The sequence below is a fragment of the Trachurus japonicus genome, chromosome 6 (assembly GCF_045865225.1).
Source record: "Trachurus japonicus isolate A0001 chromosome 6, Traja_1.0".
Taxonomy (NCBI): domain Eukaryota; kingdom Metazoa; phylum Chordata; class Actinopteri; order Carangiformes; family Carangidae; genus Trachurus; species Trachurus japonicus.
The window spans coordinates 5,801,802-5,819,799 of NC_140912.1; the positions used below are offsets into that span (position 1 = coordinate 5,801,802).

General features: G+C 43.2%; 1 protein-coding gene across 1 annotated transcript; it reads left to right on the forward strand.

Annotated features, from left to right (window-relative positions):
* The first annotated feature begins 1,090 nt into the window (after nt 1-1,090).
* Nucleotides 1,091-17,725, forward strand: ticrr (TopBP1-interacting, checkpoint, and replication regulator). Its single transcript, XM_085778461.1, has 21 exons — nt 1,091-2,205; nt 3,158-3,395; nt 4,986-5,218; nt 6,448-6,682; nt 7,528-7,666; nt 7,831-7,958; nt 8,147-8,350; nt 8,488-8,633; nt 8,850-8,950; nt 9,212-9,305; nt 9,600-9,682; nt 10,127-10,357; nt 10,608-10,695; nt 10,883-10,955; nt 11,119-11,250; nt 11,474-11,564; nt 11,682-11,740; nt 12,167-12,444; nt 12,811-14,941; nt 15,331-15,450; nt 17,028-17,725. Exons 1-21 carry the CDS (start codon nt 1,519-1,521, stop codon nt 17,144-17,146), a joined length of 5,610 nt encoding a protein of 1,869 aa, XP_085634587.1. The 5' UTR covers nt 1,091-1,518; the 3' UTR covers nt 17,147-17,725.
* Nucleotides 17,726-17,998: the final 273 nt, after the last annotated feature.

Here is a 17,998-nt window from a genome sequence, read left to right on the forward strand (position 1 = left end):
CAATTGTTACTTTATGAGGAATTTATTTCAAAATTTGACTTAGTAGTTACTCAAAAAGAATACTTTATAATTTGTAATGCTATCCCAAGAAATATATTACAACTTCTTTGTGGCTCTGTAAGTGATCGTTATATACCTGCTCCTAAAAAAAATATTTTTCTTGGAAATGTTGATATTACCACCAACAAATGCACAAATAAATACATTAGAAATCTTTTAATAAATGGTAACGTCCCTGCTGTTAATATGTTTTGGAAACGTCTTTATAGGGATGTAGATTGCAAAAAAATGTGGGTGATAGGTAATAAGTTTTTCATAAATAATAAAATCAAGGAGGTATCCTTTAAAATTATACATAAAATTTACCCAGCCAAAAAAACATTGGAACGTTTTCAAACTTGATATTGTATACTCCTGTAACTTCTGTGGAATTTTTTGATGAATCCATTGAACATTTATTTTTTCATTGTGTATATTCTCGTATCTTCTGGTTGGATGTACAAAATTTTCTGGAAAGGAAAGCTGTCATTCAATCAACCTACAGGAGAAGGACATTTTTCTTTATTTTGATGGTTATCAAATGGACAGTGATTTAATATTTTTTGTACAGCTTGTTTTATTTTTAGGAAAATTTCATATACACAAAAAAAAATGGTCTGATGGAAAACCGAACTTTGCACTTTTTCTAAAGGAACTATTTCAATATGGCACCGACATCAAGGGACTGAAGTTACAAAAAGCAGCGAAAACCAATCTTATTTTGGACAAGTATTTATCTCTATGATAACATAATTTCTTTTTTGCAATTGATACACATATTATCTTTCTTCTTTTTTCTTTTGCTTACCTGGCACAACAGTATTGTTATGTACAGTTCTGTGAATAAAGTCTAAAAAAAAAAAAAAAAAAAAAAAAAAGTTGTGCCTGATTTTACGTCATGTGACGTTAGTTTGGTTCAGATTTGATTGATGGCGCATTTGTCCAATTAAAACCCAGCATTGTCGTCGGCTTGATTACGCCTCGTTTTGGACCAATGGGGCTGTAGAAAGGACTTGATGTGACCAATCAGACCGAGGGGGCGGGCTTTCACTGAAGGAGCGCGAACGGTTAAGGACCGACGGGGAGAGAAAATGGCGAATGTGAGATGTAGGTATGCGAATAACAACGTTACATGAACTTTTAATAATAATTAGAGGAATGAGGGCGGGTTTCTTCTCTAGCGTATCCGATGGGTCAACTCAAACCCTGTGTCAGACTAACCGAAGCTAAGCTGCAGTCACTTCAACACGTATGTCGTTAGCGACGAGAGCTAGCTGAAGTTAGCTTAGTTACCGATGTAACTTATGTTGTGTAAATGGCGTCGCTGTGTCCGCACACAATGGACAGTCTGACCGACTAGACGTGTTAGTGCGTTGACAGGACAGCGGCGGTAGATATTCACCCGAGGCTGCCCAGGTTTCAATGGCTTAAGTTATCGCTGAGTGAGGGGCTCAGGAGCGGCTCGCTGCATCCGACGGTATGGCTTCACACAACTTAGTTTTTGTCATCGATGTGGACGATGGGGGTCATGGGGGTCGTGATTCAAGCGACCAGCTGGAAGTCAGGAACCATTTACTGAAACGAGGAATCCTACAAATCCTGTTGCATTTCGGCTACAAGTATGGGTTCGAGAAAGTGCGCTGGGGCTACAAGTTCTTCCAGTCCAAAGCTAGCCGCAACGCCAGCCTCATCTCGAGGGGGTCGGACTTCAAGGAGCTTCGCCACAAAACGTTTGAGGACTTCGAACAAGAGTTTGAAGCCAAGTTTGACGTGAAGGATAAGCCGTGCCACTCTCAGCAGAAGCAGCAGCCCAGCAGCCGGTCTGCTTCAGTCCAAACCGCACTAAAGGAAACTCTGCTGGACTTCCAGTGGGACAGACCAGACATCACCTCTCCCACGAAACTGTCCCTGAGGCCCAGGAGGTCGAGCCGAGCTGGGAAGCCCCGTGTTTCACAGGAGGACGAGATCTCGAGCCACGGGAGGAATCTGGTGTTCGTGGTCTCGGAGTGTCCACACTCCCAGACGCAGCTGGTGGACTATCTGTCCGTGGGACAGCGCGACCTGCCCCCAGACGTGGCAGAGCACATCATGTCCAGGGGTCTGCAGGACATGCTGCTGCAGCGGCAGGTCGCTCTGCACTGGATGGACAGCAGACCACAAGGCCAGGTGGGTACAGCAGGTTACTGTTATTATGGTACTGGTCTTTAAAAACACAATCATTATATCATTTCAAGTTAATTTTTTTATGTCAGCACAAGCCTACAAAAGTTGTTGTTTACTTTTGTTAATCGTATTTACTACTTAAGCATCAGGCACTGATCATTTACTTAAAGGGATAGTTCACCCAAAATTCAAATTTCACTCATTATCTACTCACCCTCATGTCAACTAAGAGCTGTGAGAATCTTCAGAGTCCTCCGTTCCTTCTCTGAGTTACGGGGGGGGGTCCGCGCAGCAGTATTTGTCCATATAATAGTTGTCAATGGATACCAACTTTCTTTGACCAAAAAACACACCAAAAAACATCCAAATACCTCCATAGTGCTCATCTGTAATGTCCCTCTTGTATTGAAGCCCCAACATGAGAAACTGCTCCGAAAAAAATTAAATAAGTCTATATTTTAAGCTTGTTTTGTAGCGGAAGCTCCCAGTGTCTCAGTTCACTGCTCTTCCTGTGTCAGTGCAAATCTCGCGTGATTTGCACTGACCGGCGGAACAATTTCTCATGTCGGGGCTTCAATACAAGAGGGACATTACAGACGAGCAGCATGGAGGTATTTGGATGTTTTTTGGTGTGTCTTTTTGGACGAAGAAAGTTGGTATCCATTGACAAACATTATATGGACAAATACTGCTGTGCGGACCCCCCCGTAACTCAGAGAAGGGACGGAGGACTCTGAAAATTCTCACAGCTCTTAGTCGACATGAGGGTGAGTAGATAATGAGTGAAATTTTAATTTTGGATGAACTATCCCTATATAATTTTAAATGAATCCATTAACAAGCTCAGACTTTTTCCTGACATGACTTGTGAGTATTTTAGAATGGCTGCTGTAACCATACTTATAATCTGCTCATCAAATTCCTCTTATGCAACAGTATTTTCTTTCTCCTGCAGGTGCTGAAGTGCGAGAACTCTCTTGGATGTAACAAGCTGTCTGAGATCCTGGCTCATGTAGGTGGCAGAGTTATCCCCGTTGTTGCAATTCTGGACATCTGCAGCAGTCAGGAGCCGAACTCAGGCTTCAGGACAGAGGCATTTGCATTCAAGTCCAGCATTGGATACCTGTTATCTTCTGAAAGCCTCTACCGCCGGGCATTTCCTGTCATACAGGGTGTTCTGCAGTGGGAGCAAGGTTGGTAACATGGACATGATTTCTCTACATTATCTTTTACAACCCAAAACATGTGATCTGTTGTTTAAATGCAGCTATAGTACTTTGTTGTCAGTAGGGCTGCCACAAACGATTATTTTGATAGTCGACTAGTCACCGACTATTTTTTTCGATTAGTCGACTAATCGGATCAGACGTAAATTGAATGTAAAACATACAGCTTATCGCACCAGCATGCAGCTGCTCTTATATACCATCATTAGCTTTCAGCTTGAAGTGTTTAAGGTATATGCTAACTAAAAATAAAGACAATTAAGATGATAGTTCATTAAACTTTTAATGAAATATGCAGCTTTAACTGTAGAGTAAAGTGCAAACAGCTGAGTAAAATAAGGATAAGGCACTGGCCTAAACAACACCAAAATAAATACTTAAAGGTTTTTTGTCTTTCCTTCATTTGTCTCTGGCATTAAACATAGCTACATTTAAATAAAATGAGGTGGACACCTGAAACTAAGGAATTATTCACAATAATAAAGTTTTGGTAGGCCTATCATTTAAATATAACTTGTGCTCAGTGTAAATAATAGGAGTCGTTCTGTTAAAAAAAATCAAATAGTTTATAAGACAATCGTCTTGTCTGAAAAAATGTAAATGTTCCCTTTTTACTGTCACAGAAGGAGAAACATAGAAAGACTCCACCAGAAAGTTCTGTGTGAAACTGTCAAATGAAAACAAGTGAAACTGAGGTGCAGCTCAAACTCTGCAAGGTGCCGACTGTGATGAGAAGCTACCGGAAAATATTGACGTGGTTTTACGCCGGGAGAGAAGACTTCCTCGTTAAGATGAGCGCTCATTACGTGACCAGGACGCTGTGACCAGACACGGTAACGTTCTAGTTCTCCAACACCGACTCTCAAAGTCCGCGGTTTTATTTTTAAATGACGAACGGCTGTTTTTCAGTCCGTGACTTAAAACGATGGAGCGGCGGTACCGCTCCTAGTAGCGCTTCTCATTTAAAACGACACAGAGAGAGAGGAGGGAGAGAGGGAGAGGAGCGGCGGGAGCGGCGGCGGCGGCGGCGGGGAGGGAGGGGGGGGTTACACCGGTGCCGCTTGATGAGGGACAAGACAGGTAGAGAGAGAACACCTGTAAACTCACCTTGAGTGAGTGAGTGCACGTGTGTGTGTGTGTGGTGGGCGGCTGCAGCGGCGGGTGCGTATGTGGAAGGTGCCCCAGCAGTTTTGAGAGAAAAACAAAGTTAAAAAAAAGAAAAGAAACGACGCATCGACTATTAAATTAGTTGTCGACGATTTTAATAGTCGACGTAGTCGTGACTAGTCGACTAATCGTGGCAGCCCTAGTTGTCAGTACTGTACATTTAAGTTTATTTACAGTTTCATCTGTTAAAATGTAAGCCATCGCACAAACAAATACATGTGCAGATGGAGAGGAAACAGGCATCAGCAGTTGTATATGATGTCTAAAGAAACCAATCAAGATTGAAACTACAGCAACATTTGCCAGTGAACCAGAGTGATATAAGGAAATAAAACTCATTAAGCACATGTTATAAAGCTGAAAACCACCTTTTACTTTTCACCCCACCAGGTGGTCTGACACAGAGCTGTGACATCACGGTTGAGCCGGTGTCTCGCAGACAGAGGCTCGTTCCAGAGTCTGTGGGAGTGCATCTGAGAGGAGTGCTGCAGGGCTGGGACGCCTCGTCACTGACACAGGCCTCCACAGAGTCGTGGGTGCTTCAGTGCTCCAGCAGCACTGACCAGGGAGCTGCCACCCTCCAGCATCTCCTCGTGGAGCTGTCGGCTCACGCTCTTCACATGGTGAGACGTCTAAACACTGTTTCATTTGAGGTTGATGATAGAAAGATAACATGATGAAGTAGTAAAAGGAAGTGGAGTCACACACTCGTAGCCCCAAGTCAAACAATAGGACAATAGTAGCAAACATGACCGATGTTTTGACCAGGAGGTCTTCTTCAGGGCATGAGACAAAGCAACAGTGAGGAGGTTTAAATGAATAAAAAGGTGGATGTGTTCACATCTGAGTTCGAAACTCCTCCAAACTCTGTAGAACAAAACACAGGATAAGAATAAAAATGCAACATTTAAATACATTGAAAATATTAATCCTCAAGTCATAAATACAAAGGCAAGGCAATTTTATTTGTATAGCCCATTTTACAGTTTGCCTCAAAGTGCTTTCATGGCATCATAACAACATCCTCTTCCTAGTACATAAACAAAACAACAAAAGGATCCATGTGGGGAAAGGAATATACAATAAGTATGCAATAAATATATATAGCCGAAGAGAATGTATAAACACATATTTGCGTAATGTGATCATTTACTCACCCAGATAACTTTGGTGTCATTACAAGTCGTTACGACGAAATTAGATCCAGCCGAGAGCCGCGTATATCCATATAATGCGAGTCTATAGGGCAGCGGAATGCAGCCTCTAAATAACACATCTGCCACGAAACTCGTTCATTTCACCAATATTTTGTTATGATACGCTAGTGCTATTCCCCTCCGAGCCCGGGCTGTTATCAACATCTGGGGTCTGTAGGTTGACCTACTGACCTCTGACCTGGATGATGTCATCTCTGAGCACGGCGTGGCTTGTTGCTACCGCTAATGCTACGGTTCGTTTCTGCGTGTTTCCGACTTGTCAGAATAAAATGAGCAGCTGGATGAAGTTCAACTTCCACAGGCTTCCTCTCCGCAGCCTGGACTCACTAAAGCTCCGGCTAGTTGCGCTAAAAATGGACCCGAAGTGGAATGATTATTATCAGAATGAGCCGGGCAGCGCTCGGAGATGACATCATCCAGGTCAGAGGTCAGTAGGTCAACCTACAGACCCCGGATGTTGATAACAGCTAACCCCGGACTCAGAGGAGAATAGCAATAGCGTATCATAACAAAATATTGGTGAAATGAACGAGTTTCGCGGCAGATAATGTGTTATTTAGAGGCTATCTTGAAATCTCCATCTTTTCTCTGAGTTTCCTGCTGCTCTTCTCTCACTTCTTCCCTTTGTCCTCCAGCTTGCTGAGGTGACCGACGGTGGCCTGGTGTACTCGGCCATCCTCTCCCCCTGGTCACAGTCTACAGCTCTCCTCACCGTTCTGCAGCCAGGAATCACTCGGCACAACCCGCTCCTGACCGCTGAAACCGTCGCCCCTGCCAGAGCTGATACCTCGGCTGAGCTGCCAGATGTTGTGAGCAGTGTTCTTGGAGTGGTGTATGACATTATGGAGGAGGATAGTGACGCTGGAGACGGTAAGCGTTGGATTTAGGCTGATAATTTGGTCTGGTTGATCTATCATCTGTTTTTCGATTACTGCAGATATTACTTCTAGGGAAATACTGGCTAAACAAATTTTGAGAGAAGTTTTTTAACTGTGTGTCAATGCATAGTTTGTCCACCAGAGAGCATTGAAAGGAAGATGTTTCAAGTGTGCTCTATTTAGAATTTATACCAGGATGCTTTTAAAAACACCTAAGAGATCCCTATTACAATGACCACCTTTTTCAAGGAGGGTATGTTTTTGTAGTGAGGTTGCAGATTGCAACCTACTGAACACCCCTCCCCACACCTCCCTTTTCAAATGTATGGAGGAACCTTGGCCCTGATTTATTGCAAAAAACATGTAAGGCCCACTTCAGACCCTGTGGACACACACCCTACGTTGATAGGAAGGGCAGAGTTAAGAAAACTAGTGGTACACACTGCACACTGGGGATCCATCACGCCACAAAACAATGCCATGAAAAGTTAAAAAAAAAAAAAAAACTCAAGCAGGGTTACAATCAACCGCCATGCGCACAAACACACAAACCAGAAACGCGGCTACCGCCTCAGCTCTTTCCATCCTTCTTCGTTGTTGTTATGATTTTTGTGCATGTGCTTGTGACCTGCCTGGGTGACGTCACGGTCGAAGCGGCGATCGAAACTCATGACGTCGCCGCGGGGTCCGACTCTGCAGTGGAAACACGGCCACCGAGAGGGCCGAGTGAGAGGACGGTTCCTGTAGAAGTTCCTACCCCCTCCCTTTACCAGGAACTCCTGCAGTGGAAACACGGCTAGTGTTGCTACCATTGATTTAAGTTTGCTCTCTCCTCAGATAAGTTAAAAGATCATCTAGTTCCTGACTGGGCTCAGCAGGAAGTCAGCCGTTGCCCACTGACAACAGGTGTGTTGGAGACTTGGTTCCCTCAGTCCGACCAGTCAGGAGTGAGCTCTCATTTAATGGAGTCAATGAGGTATGTGGATTCTGATTTCAGATTTTTATGTAAACAATAATAGCTCCTTTTGAAGTAAAAGTTAAACACAGGTTTATGCATAATAATAATGATAATAAAAGCAACTTGCAACAAATTCACCGGCACAAAAAAAGAGAGTGATGTTTGCTTCTTTTATTGTACAGATTGCTGCATGCAGTACCAGAGCAGAAAGAAGAGGAGGAGTCGTCGGCTCTGCAGCAGGAGCTGATCAGTGGTTTGGCCGACCTTTACCAGACGTCCCAAGGCACAGACAACAAGAGAGGCAAAAAACGTAAGAGCGCTACCTTTTTATAATTTCTGCTCTCTGAACTTCATGCAGAAAATCTTCACATTCTTTCAAGATTTTATTTTTAAGTGTTAAAAAAGATGCAAGTGTTTTTTTTTTTGCCAATTTTTAAACCTCTCAGCAAACATAAATTATCTCTGCATGTCTCTGTATTTCCTGTCTTTCATCTCCAGGTGGTGCCCAGCGCACACCAGTCAAACGGAAGATGAAGACCCTGAGCCGCTCTCTGCAGATGCTGAATGTTGCCCGTCTGAATGTGAAAGCCCAGAAGAACCAGGCCGAGGCTGAGCAGGTCGGGGCAGAGGGCAGGCCACCAGACAGACCCGGGAAGAGACGGACAAGTGACAGGAACAAACCCGGAGCAGCAAACGCTATCAGTGAGTGTTGTTGTCAGGACTTTACCAGTTTATCACCACGCTATAGCATCTGCTGAAGTTCATGGTCTTTCTCTGCAAGAAAGCAAATATGTTTTTATGTTAATGTATCAAGTAATACATCCTCTTCGTTTTCCCAGGATTTACCAGTGAGGCAGAGCTCCTGTCCCATCTGAAGTCCAGTTACGAGAAGATTCTGGCGGAGAGAGACTCGTCCGTCCTCACCGGTGTCCAGCAGCTCTTCTCTGCTGTGAAAACCTTCCTTGTTGCTGAACCAGATCTCGAGGTGAGACACATTCTGACCAGACTCTCTTGTGACAGGTTTTTATTTCTAATTGTGGACAGTCACAGACATTGTGATTTAAATTTTTCAGTAAACATGTAATTATCCAATTACTACGCAGTCACATGCATAAGTATTCAGTACATTACATACATTCAAGACCAGTTCCACAATTGGATTCTGATGAATCTGCATGTCTGGAATTTAATTTCTTTATAGGTGAAGACCTCCATCTTTGTCCAGCAGCACCTCCTCAAGACCAGCAAATCAATCAGACAACTTTATGGAATGGATTCTGATGTTGATGGCAAAGTCAGAGAGTGAGTGTTATTTAACTGAGAGAAACCGTGCAGGACTCAGCGGCTGAGTTGCCTCAACTCCTGTCTCTCTCCTCTGTGTGAAATGTTTACCTCATGTGCCTGCTTGTAGCTGGTAATTGTTGATCTTCTTTATCTTCTACATCTATTCTTCTTTCTCGTCAATTGGTAAAGGCTTGAAAAGTCATTTTATTCTTCAGTCAGTTTGATGTGTTCAAGTGTCAGTGTTGTGTAGGTGTCAATAATCCAAGTGATCTCCCCTAGGTGCCAGCTTCAGGCAGTGTTGAGGCTGGAGTTGTGCAGAATTTCTTCCTCAGAGCAGTCTGACTCGTTGGATGCTGATCAGACGGCAGAGGAGGTAGGATGCTCACTATTCAGTTTTTCCTGGTTCAATCTAATCAGTTTTTGTGTGATGGCAAAGGTCGGCAAGGTAATTGTGGCCACAGAATGTGCAGATGTTGTAAATTGGCATTGACATTCGTTCAGACACACTGATTAATGCTGAGGAGGATAAATTCTCTATTATCAAGGACTGATGAGTAAGATAGTATTGTTGTATGTAATCATTGAATGCATTTTTATTAACAGCTTGAATTGGCAGCACAGTAGAGTAAATATGAATAAATAAATTCCAACTCCTCCTATATCTCAGGTTGCAGAAATGCTGAGGATAATCTCCCTAACAAAAGATCCAGTTTGCTTGGCCAGGTTCCTTCAAGATGATGTTCTCCCTGGGTGAGTGTTTGTGATTACAGAAATTATATTTTGCAATTTTCAGTTTCCTTTACTCTAACTAGAGGTGGGCCGCTTAATCAGTAATTAGCACCAATTTACAAACTATTGTTAACAGTGGAACCGTCAGCTGATAGTGGCACAGTCAGGCCACATCATCTCATTGCACCAGATCCCCACACATAAGTTCAGGGCTCAACAATAACGCTTGTTGATTAAACTGAATACAAAAGAAAGTGTGTTGTTTTATGTACTCGTTGGAAACGTTCGACTCAAAATGTGCTTTTTTTTTTCATATGGACCAATAATTCAACTATTGGCTTTTTCCTGCTCCATACCATTGTTAGCATATTGGCCTTTTCTTTAGCCAACTCGCTTCTGAATGAGCCAAATATTTGTCATCTGTAGTTGTAAGAATCTAACAGTTGCTTTTCTGTGCCCTGGCAGGTATCTGACTGCTGTCCCCAGAGTGCTTGCGGACATCTACAACAGTCTGGGCACTCAGCTCCCTGAGGCCTTGGTGGCTGTTCTGCCTGCTGACTTCTTTAGCGACGAGTCATTTGCCAAGAACAGCGTTTCTCCTTCTGCTTCCTCTCCTCCCCTCTCCACAAATAGTCTGGGTTTGGATGGCAAAGATCGCCTACAGGACCTGCGGAATCGCTCAGCCAGCAAGAGGAGGTGAGAGGGGACTGTGTTGTTTTGTTTTTTTCCTGGAAAGCAACTGCCTGGTAATGACAAACCAGCAGTGGCCTGGAATTAAAGAAGTCATTCTATACAACAAGCAGGAGACACTTGAGTGAAGATTATTTTGCTCTTGCACTGGAATGGAGGCGGAAGTAGTTGTCTGGTTGAATTGTAAGACTTTGTTTCACAAAATACATGCCCAAATTTTAGATTCCTCTCTTCTTCTTCTTTTTTTAAATCTCAGGAGTGGCATGCTGACTCGTCATCGCAGCATGACTGAATCATCCCAGAGTCTTCGCCAAATCGAGATTCCCAAAAAGACTACAAGAGCTGTAAGATGGTCACACATGATCAATCACCATTCATATTTGTAGCTTTTGGCTCCTTATGAACAGTTGTATTTTCATAATATCTCCAATTGTTAACTAACTGATCACTGTGTTGTCTTTGAAGTCCATCACCCATCTGAGATGTACACGTGTGTTTAGCTTTTACTTTCCTTTCCTATGTTTTCATTAGTCCAAGTCAAAGATGTCAGTTGCTTTGGAGAAACCTGTCGTAGAACCACAACCACAGAAGCAAGAAACACAAGGTACGCTGATTTTACAACTGTCAGTGCTGAACACTTACCTACATCACTCTACCTACACAAATAGTACAGTAGTAGTAACAGTAGTAGTATTCAGAAGTGGGCATTGGGCACCACCACTGTGTTGAGATTACATTCTTTGAGATAATGTTGTGAATGTCCACAGAGGTGACCAAGGTAAGAAGAAACCTGTTCAATCAGGAGGTGGTTTCACCCTCAAAGAAAGCCAAGCTGCCGAGGAGCCAGTCTGTGTCTGCTGTGGAAGGACTGAAACGCAAGCGGTCTAATGAATCTGAAGGTAAACTAATGCAGTACACCAGATTCATTCAAAGACAAACTGTAGTAACTTCTAATAATCAACAATATGAGCAACAATATAAAATTCCCCTAAATAATCTTGGTAGTTTTCTTGGCAACTTGTTCAGGTATATACACTGCTTGAATGAAAAAAAAATAGAGCTGTTTCAATTTCCTGGATATTTTCTTTAGCAGATTTTCTAACAGAAGTGATTCCTTTGCAGAGAGACACAAACTTCTAACAAAGAAAGTGTGTGAAACACCCCTCCACAAGCAAGTGTCCAGTCGCCTCCTATACCGGCAGAAAATAGGAAGGTATGTTTGATCGATTCACATTTTGTCTTTTGATCGTTGTTCAGAGACGGTTTTTCGGTTGTATGGCCCAACATCAGTTGCTAGTTACTGTAAGCTAAAAATGTTTATGTGTTTCAGGAGATCTGTCCCAGCGGAGGAGTGCATTGTGGAAGAGTCACCCGTAAAACCTGCAGAAGGTATTTTATGTAGATAAAATATGTATTCCCTTTACATATATTTAGATGAATTTAGGACTCACTCTAGTCTGTATGTCCTGTGTTTAAGTACAAAACATCACTGGGTGCTGAAAAGGATCAGATATAAACATAGTAGGATTATAAGCAGAAACATTACATTTATTGTGGCTCAAATACAACTCTACAATAATGTAAAATGGCCCCCTGCATTTAAATTTAGATTGTGAATGAAATATCTCATGTTCATAAAACTAGTGTTCTCTTCTGTTTTACATTTGACATTGTTTCACTTTTTTGTTTCACAAATAATGATGTGTTCTAAAATAAAAGGGATAACTGACTTAATTACACATTTAAACTTGCAATTACACACTCCATATATTTAAATAGATGCTTATTATTTGTTGTGCTTTGGTTTACTACCAGACCTAAGAAGGAGCCCCAGGATTAAGAGGTTTGCCAGAAGACACTCAAACACCTTCTACTCCAGTTCTCAACCTCGTTCCCGCAACCTGGAGAAGGCTCTCTCTGCATCGCTGCTTGCTCTCAGCGACAGCAAAATCAGTGCGGTCAGTGTTAAAACTGTCCGGTCTCCCATGCATCTCCTTTTTGGGGCTGCTGATTCCCCCACTCGTCCGTCTGACCAGTCCGGTACATACAGAGCCACCAGATCACGACTGTCCACAGACTCCAGTGTCTTTGAGGTAAGTTCTCTATTTGATTGTTCAGGTGGCTAAAAATATCTCATGTAGTAGCACCTGCATCTGAAGGCTCTTTTTTTCCATTTAATCACAGATTAGTGCAGGGTAGGACGTGACAGGCATCTGTCAGCATCTCAGTACAATTTATTTATTTACATGTGTCCCAGGAATACACACTATCTGTCGTTCATACCCACATTCATCTATCCCTTCCATTCATCTTCTCAGCATCCTAATATGCTGAAGTTGCCTTTGCTCAGTCCATTGACTTCTCAACATCAAAAAGTGCACAGGGGAAAAGGACAAATTCTAATCTAGACCATGTGTTTATTATTTAAATTGAAATACTACGCCATTTTTGTTTTTTAGAGTCCAACCAAAACACCAACAAAGTCACCAACCAGCAAATGTGGGAGGTCCATTCTTGGGAACACAGCTCCAAATTCACCCAGGACACCTCGTACCCAGAGGAGCCCCAAAACTCCACCTTCATCCCGGGGGTGCGTTGCAGGCGGCAGGTCTCCTGGGTTAGGTATGGCTCTGAGGGACAGTCCCTTCAGATCACCAGCCAGAAGGACTCTTGTAATAGACACACCCACTAAGCAAAGCCCCCTGAGGAGCCCGCTGAAGGGTATTCTCAGGACTCCAGTCAAGGCTGTGGGTGAATGCAGTTCATCTTCTGGATTATATCACCTCAGCAGCCCACTTTCCAAGACTCCTAAGAAGAGCGTCACATGGTCTCCATCGCCGCGGAAATTTAGAGCGGCGGAGAACGCCACTTTCAAAGTACCTCAGTCGCCTTGTACTGCATCTCGCAGTTCTCCAAGGCTAGTGAAAACACCCAACACATTCAGCAGCCCGGTCAAAAGCACAAACACTAAAAGAGACATTTTCAAGACCCCAGAAAAGGCTTGTCAAATAAGCTTAGTAAGAGTTGATACACCTAACAACAGGGTGAAAACACCTGAGAAATTGGACACAGTTAGTCGACTGGAAATGCCTCCTCCAGATTCCACACCACCGCAAGACCACTTGCTCTCCCCAAAACCCAACACTAGAACACAAACCAAGACCCCTAGTCCCCCTCACCAAATGCTTACCCGCTCCGGACGAACTCCAGGGAAAGGTTCAAATTTTGCATCGCCATGTAAGTCAGCATCTACACCAGCTGAACTTTATACTGTTTCAGAAGGGTCTCCAACAAAGTCCCTAACGAGAGCAAGGGCCGGTCAAGGTGCAAGAACCACCAGACATAACTTAAGATTCCAGTTCAGCGAGATTGTTCCGTCCGAACAAAGCACAAAGTCTGGTGAGACCTGTGACCTTGTGGATAAGAACGATCAGTCAGATACAACGGCGGCGGTAAAGCCTGAATCTTCCCAGTCCTCTGAAACCGACTCTAGTTCCCATACAGACTCGCAGCAATTTGACTCTTCACATTTGAACTCTGCCACCACAGACGACGATAGCATGGACATTGTTGATGCAGAAGTTGTGAAGACCCAGTTTAGCGGTGGTCTCAAGATGAACATTAGCTTTTCCCGAAAGCCTTCCCAGTCTGGCGAGGACCTTCTGTTGAGCACAGCCTCTCCTAAACCACGGCTGCTGCACCACGGTACACCAGGGCGAAGCTACGGCTTCAGGCAGACCCCCGACCGCCAGCAGAGGGAGGCCGCTGCTCGTTTGGGCTACGGAAATGAGTCCCCACGGTTTTCAACCCCTAGAGGCCCCACGAGACTGAGCAGACAAAAGGACCCAAGTACCCCAAACTCAACTTACCAAGTAGAGATGGAAATGCAAACATCAGGCCTTCCCAAGCTCAAATTTAAACGCACAGATTCCATGAATGCAGGCGACTTGGCCTCAGGCGGAGGCCCTCGATCTGGTGCTCAGAGCTCTGTGGTTGGTGGGAAACCCTCTCAGTTGGAAAGCCCTCTGGCTCTGTTCTCTAAACACAGAGATCCCGGATGTGTCTCGCCGTCCGTCTGCACTCACGTAGTAACCCCGGCTAAGAGCACACCTGGAAAAGGTGGAAGTGTCCAGACTTACATCTGCCAGTCCTACACTCCTACACGCCATCCAGGGGGAACAATGTCTCCAAAAGCCGTTGCAGAGATCATTCCCCTGACCCCTTCACCACAGAGTGTGGGGAAGGCAACTCCAGACAACTTCAGCAGCTGGCCTCGCAGGAAGAGAGCTCAGGCTGGAGTGGTTGGAGGTAAAGATCGCATCCTGAGGGGGGAGCCACTGCTGGAGGAGATGCTGGAAGAAGCTGAACTTGGAGTTAGCAGACTACAGGACATCGAGGACATTGATGAGCCCTCCAACAACAAAACTGTCCCATCATCCTTGACCACAAACAAGTCGCCTCCAGGTGCCTCTCCACTGTGTCCTCTGGAAGACTGGATGGAGAGACTGAGTGAGCGGACCGACTGCACTGAGAGTCAGACGGCTGAAGAAGAAATCCTCTGGACTGCTGCACATGGAGATGTCAAGTCAAGTAAGTACTCCTCTCTCAACTAAGATATTTTCCTTATTAAAGTAAAATTAATTCCATATTCAGACCAACTATTTTGTGCGCTTTAAGAGACGAGCACAGAATGGTCACAAACGTAAAGATATGACCCGTATACTGTATGTTTTGCTAACTTTGCTTCATCGAAGGACATTTTCTGTCACAAGAACTTTTCTGAATCTCATTCTGATTTCAGAGTGACAGAAATTTAATATCAATTTTTAATCATTTAGTTGATTCATCAAATGTTGGATTAATTTGGATTTAAGATGAAGATCCATTTGAAAGTGTATATATAGTACCTTGGGATTTAAAAAAATGAATTCACAGAATAAAACCTCCTCCTTTTAACGGCTTTTATCTGCATTTTTCAGTAGCGACAACACCCAGCTCAAAAGCGACAAAGCCAGTGACAGCGAGTGGGATTTTGGCCCTCACTCACTCTCCTTTGTTATTCAAAGGCTCTGCCAGGAAGAGAACTCCAGATTTCAAAGGTATAATGGACTATTATTTATCTCTTTATTTGTGCCAACTGGACACAATCCATTATCCAGATGTAAACAAATATATCCATCATATAAAATCTAGGATTGGGAACTCTAATGGAGTTGTATGTCTTTTCCAATATCAGAATTTAAAGGGGCACTGTGCAAGATCTTTACCTTATTTAAACAGTTATGGAGTAACTGTGATGGTTAAATGACATGTTATGGGATGAATGGAGGCTCTCTGCCTTCCACCTGGGCTCTCTTTGCCAAAAACCAACCTTGTAAGATCAGCGCCTCCAACCCGGTGTCCTAAATCTCATCTCTCGAGAAACATGGGCTGCTTTACGGCACTATTACACAAACACGTCCCGAATCCATAATCTCTTGTTAAAGCAGATATCAGTGGAATGTTTTTGTTAATATAAGTCCTAAATAGTCCTATTTTCCGTCAGCAATCACTTACATGAAGTATTTCAGCCTAAACACGAGTCTCTCCGTCACTCTGCTCTGCTGTAACCCGAGGAGAAAATTTTCCTTGTGGGATACAAGTGTTATCCAATGAGGGGAGAGAACGGCATGAAGGGCTGTGTGTGCAGCCAAGGGATGCGCGTGAATGTGGTGACGTAGCACGAGGACCAATTGATGCCTGACAAGGGCGGGGGCTGCTAACTCATGGTGCGTTCAAGGAAACTCGTACTTTGTGTTTTTCCTTCCTGTGAAGTCATACCAGTTCGATCTGGTACGAGTTCACGGGTCGGAAGTTACGAGTGGCCGTTATAGGGAACTTTCACAGACAACAGGACGGTAAAAACACGAGCTACGGGTTACCTGGAACGCTACCAAGTCGTAGTTGTGACTTGAAGCTGTAACTTACGGTTTCAAAAGCCTGCCTTGAACACAGCATTAGCCGAAACGGCCGTGCCGCTGCTATCTGCTTTAACTTTACCCACCTCAGTAGACATCGCTCCACAGATTGCTTTCTCACTGTACTGGCTTAATGGAAAACAAATACACATAGACAGGGTTAGCTGTGAGATTTAATGACAGTGAAAATGTGCACAAAATGCAGGGGGAGCTCCGTAGAGAAAAAAAGCAACCAAAACAGAGAAAAAATGACCAGACTCTTTCCTCTGTTTTGCTAACCCTCCTCTCGGCCATGTGCATTTGTTTTCAACAAAGCCAGCAAGAAAATAATCCATGGACCAGTGGATATCCTTATATATCATATACACTTTACAACGTTTATGTTTGTGTAGTCTTATCTGCCATAAGTAATAATAAGATAATATCAAAGAGTCAGGAATATCTGTAATTACCTAAGTATAGCAGAACACTGTATTTTTCAAACACTATTTGTATAAGACCTCATCACACTATTTAATAAACTCTGTTGTTTAGTATTTACTAGTATGTTGCACATGATGTGCTGCCAACATTGTTTTGGGGAAGACCCTTTACTTATTCAGTGTGACTGCAGCTAGGTTCCTAAAGTCGTCCCAGAACACCGATGGGGCATTTAAACCAGCTGATCACACTATTTGTCATTGCCCTCCACTAACTGTCCATATTTTCTAAATCTGTAGATGAGGTTGCATCTGGAAGGAGGAGAGACGCCGACGGAGTGAACGTCTCACCTTACAGCCAGCCCATGAGACGCTCAAACACAGGGAAGACCTACAGCAGGAAGAGACTGATTCACTGATCAACATCAGTGTTGGGATCGTCCATTCTGTTTTACTCCGAAGCTGTGAGCTTTTCTTTATCATATTTTGCCTTTGATGGCAGATCTGAAAGATGTCTTTCATGCACCATTTAAAAGGCTTTGGAGATGAATGAATGTCCCTTTCACTCTTTTCCTCCAACACTTTTGACTGTGACATTTTCTGTTCTGAGCCGTGGCCTTTGTTTTAATCAGGGTTAGACTTTTAAACATCACAAGGAGGTTGAGAAGCCATGCTGTTGTGCTAAGAAGTTTAAAATTGGCCTTGATGTTTCCTACTAACGACTTTAGTCATTCCAAGTTTGCCATGTTTCTTGCATGGGTCTATTGAAGCTAAAACCTTGGAACATTATTGTGTATGTCAACATTATTTTACAAAAATTTTAATTAGCCGTTTTACAATCAAGTCAGCCTAAATCTGTTGAAAGAAGTATTCTTCATGTGTATTTATTAGTATTTTTGGTCTGGTCATAAAATGTATTTTAAGTAAAAGGGAAGCTTTCATGTTGTAAATATGTTATGTTGCCAAAGTTTTATGTAAATAAATATCCATTTTCTTAATGAAGTTATTGAAGATGTTTTATTTTGAGTAACTTGGTAAAGCAAAACGACTGTAAATCCCTACAGTAATAATCTGGTGTATGGTCGACTGCTGTGCAGGCTCTGACTGATCTACTGCCAGCAAGTAAAAGGAAGTCTGGTGCTTTTATTTTGTAATAACCCACCTGTCTAAAGGTCAGTTCTATCAAACTATAAAAGCATCACTTTATTGTCACCCACTGGAGTTTAATCGGGGTCAATATTTTCCCGGATTTAATTACCGGTACACTGATT

Excerpts from the sequence above, each read along its gene's own strand:
- ticrr (XM_085778461.1), top strand. The coding sequence starts at position 1,519 with ATGGCTTCACACAACTTAGTTTTTGTCATCGATGTGGACGATGGGGGT. Across the intron at positions 14,942-15,330 it reads ACATGGAGATGTCAAGTCAA|TAGCGACAACACCCAGCTCA; the intron begins GTAAGTACTCCT and ends TGCATTTTTCAG. Across the intron at positions 15,451-17,027 it reads GAGAACTCCAGATTTCAAAG|ATGAGGTTGCATCTGGAAGG; the intron begins GTATAATGGACT and ends CTAAATCTGTAG.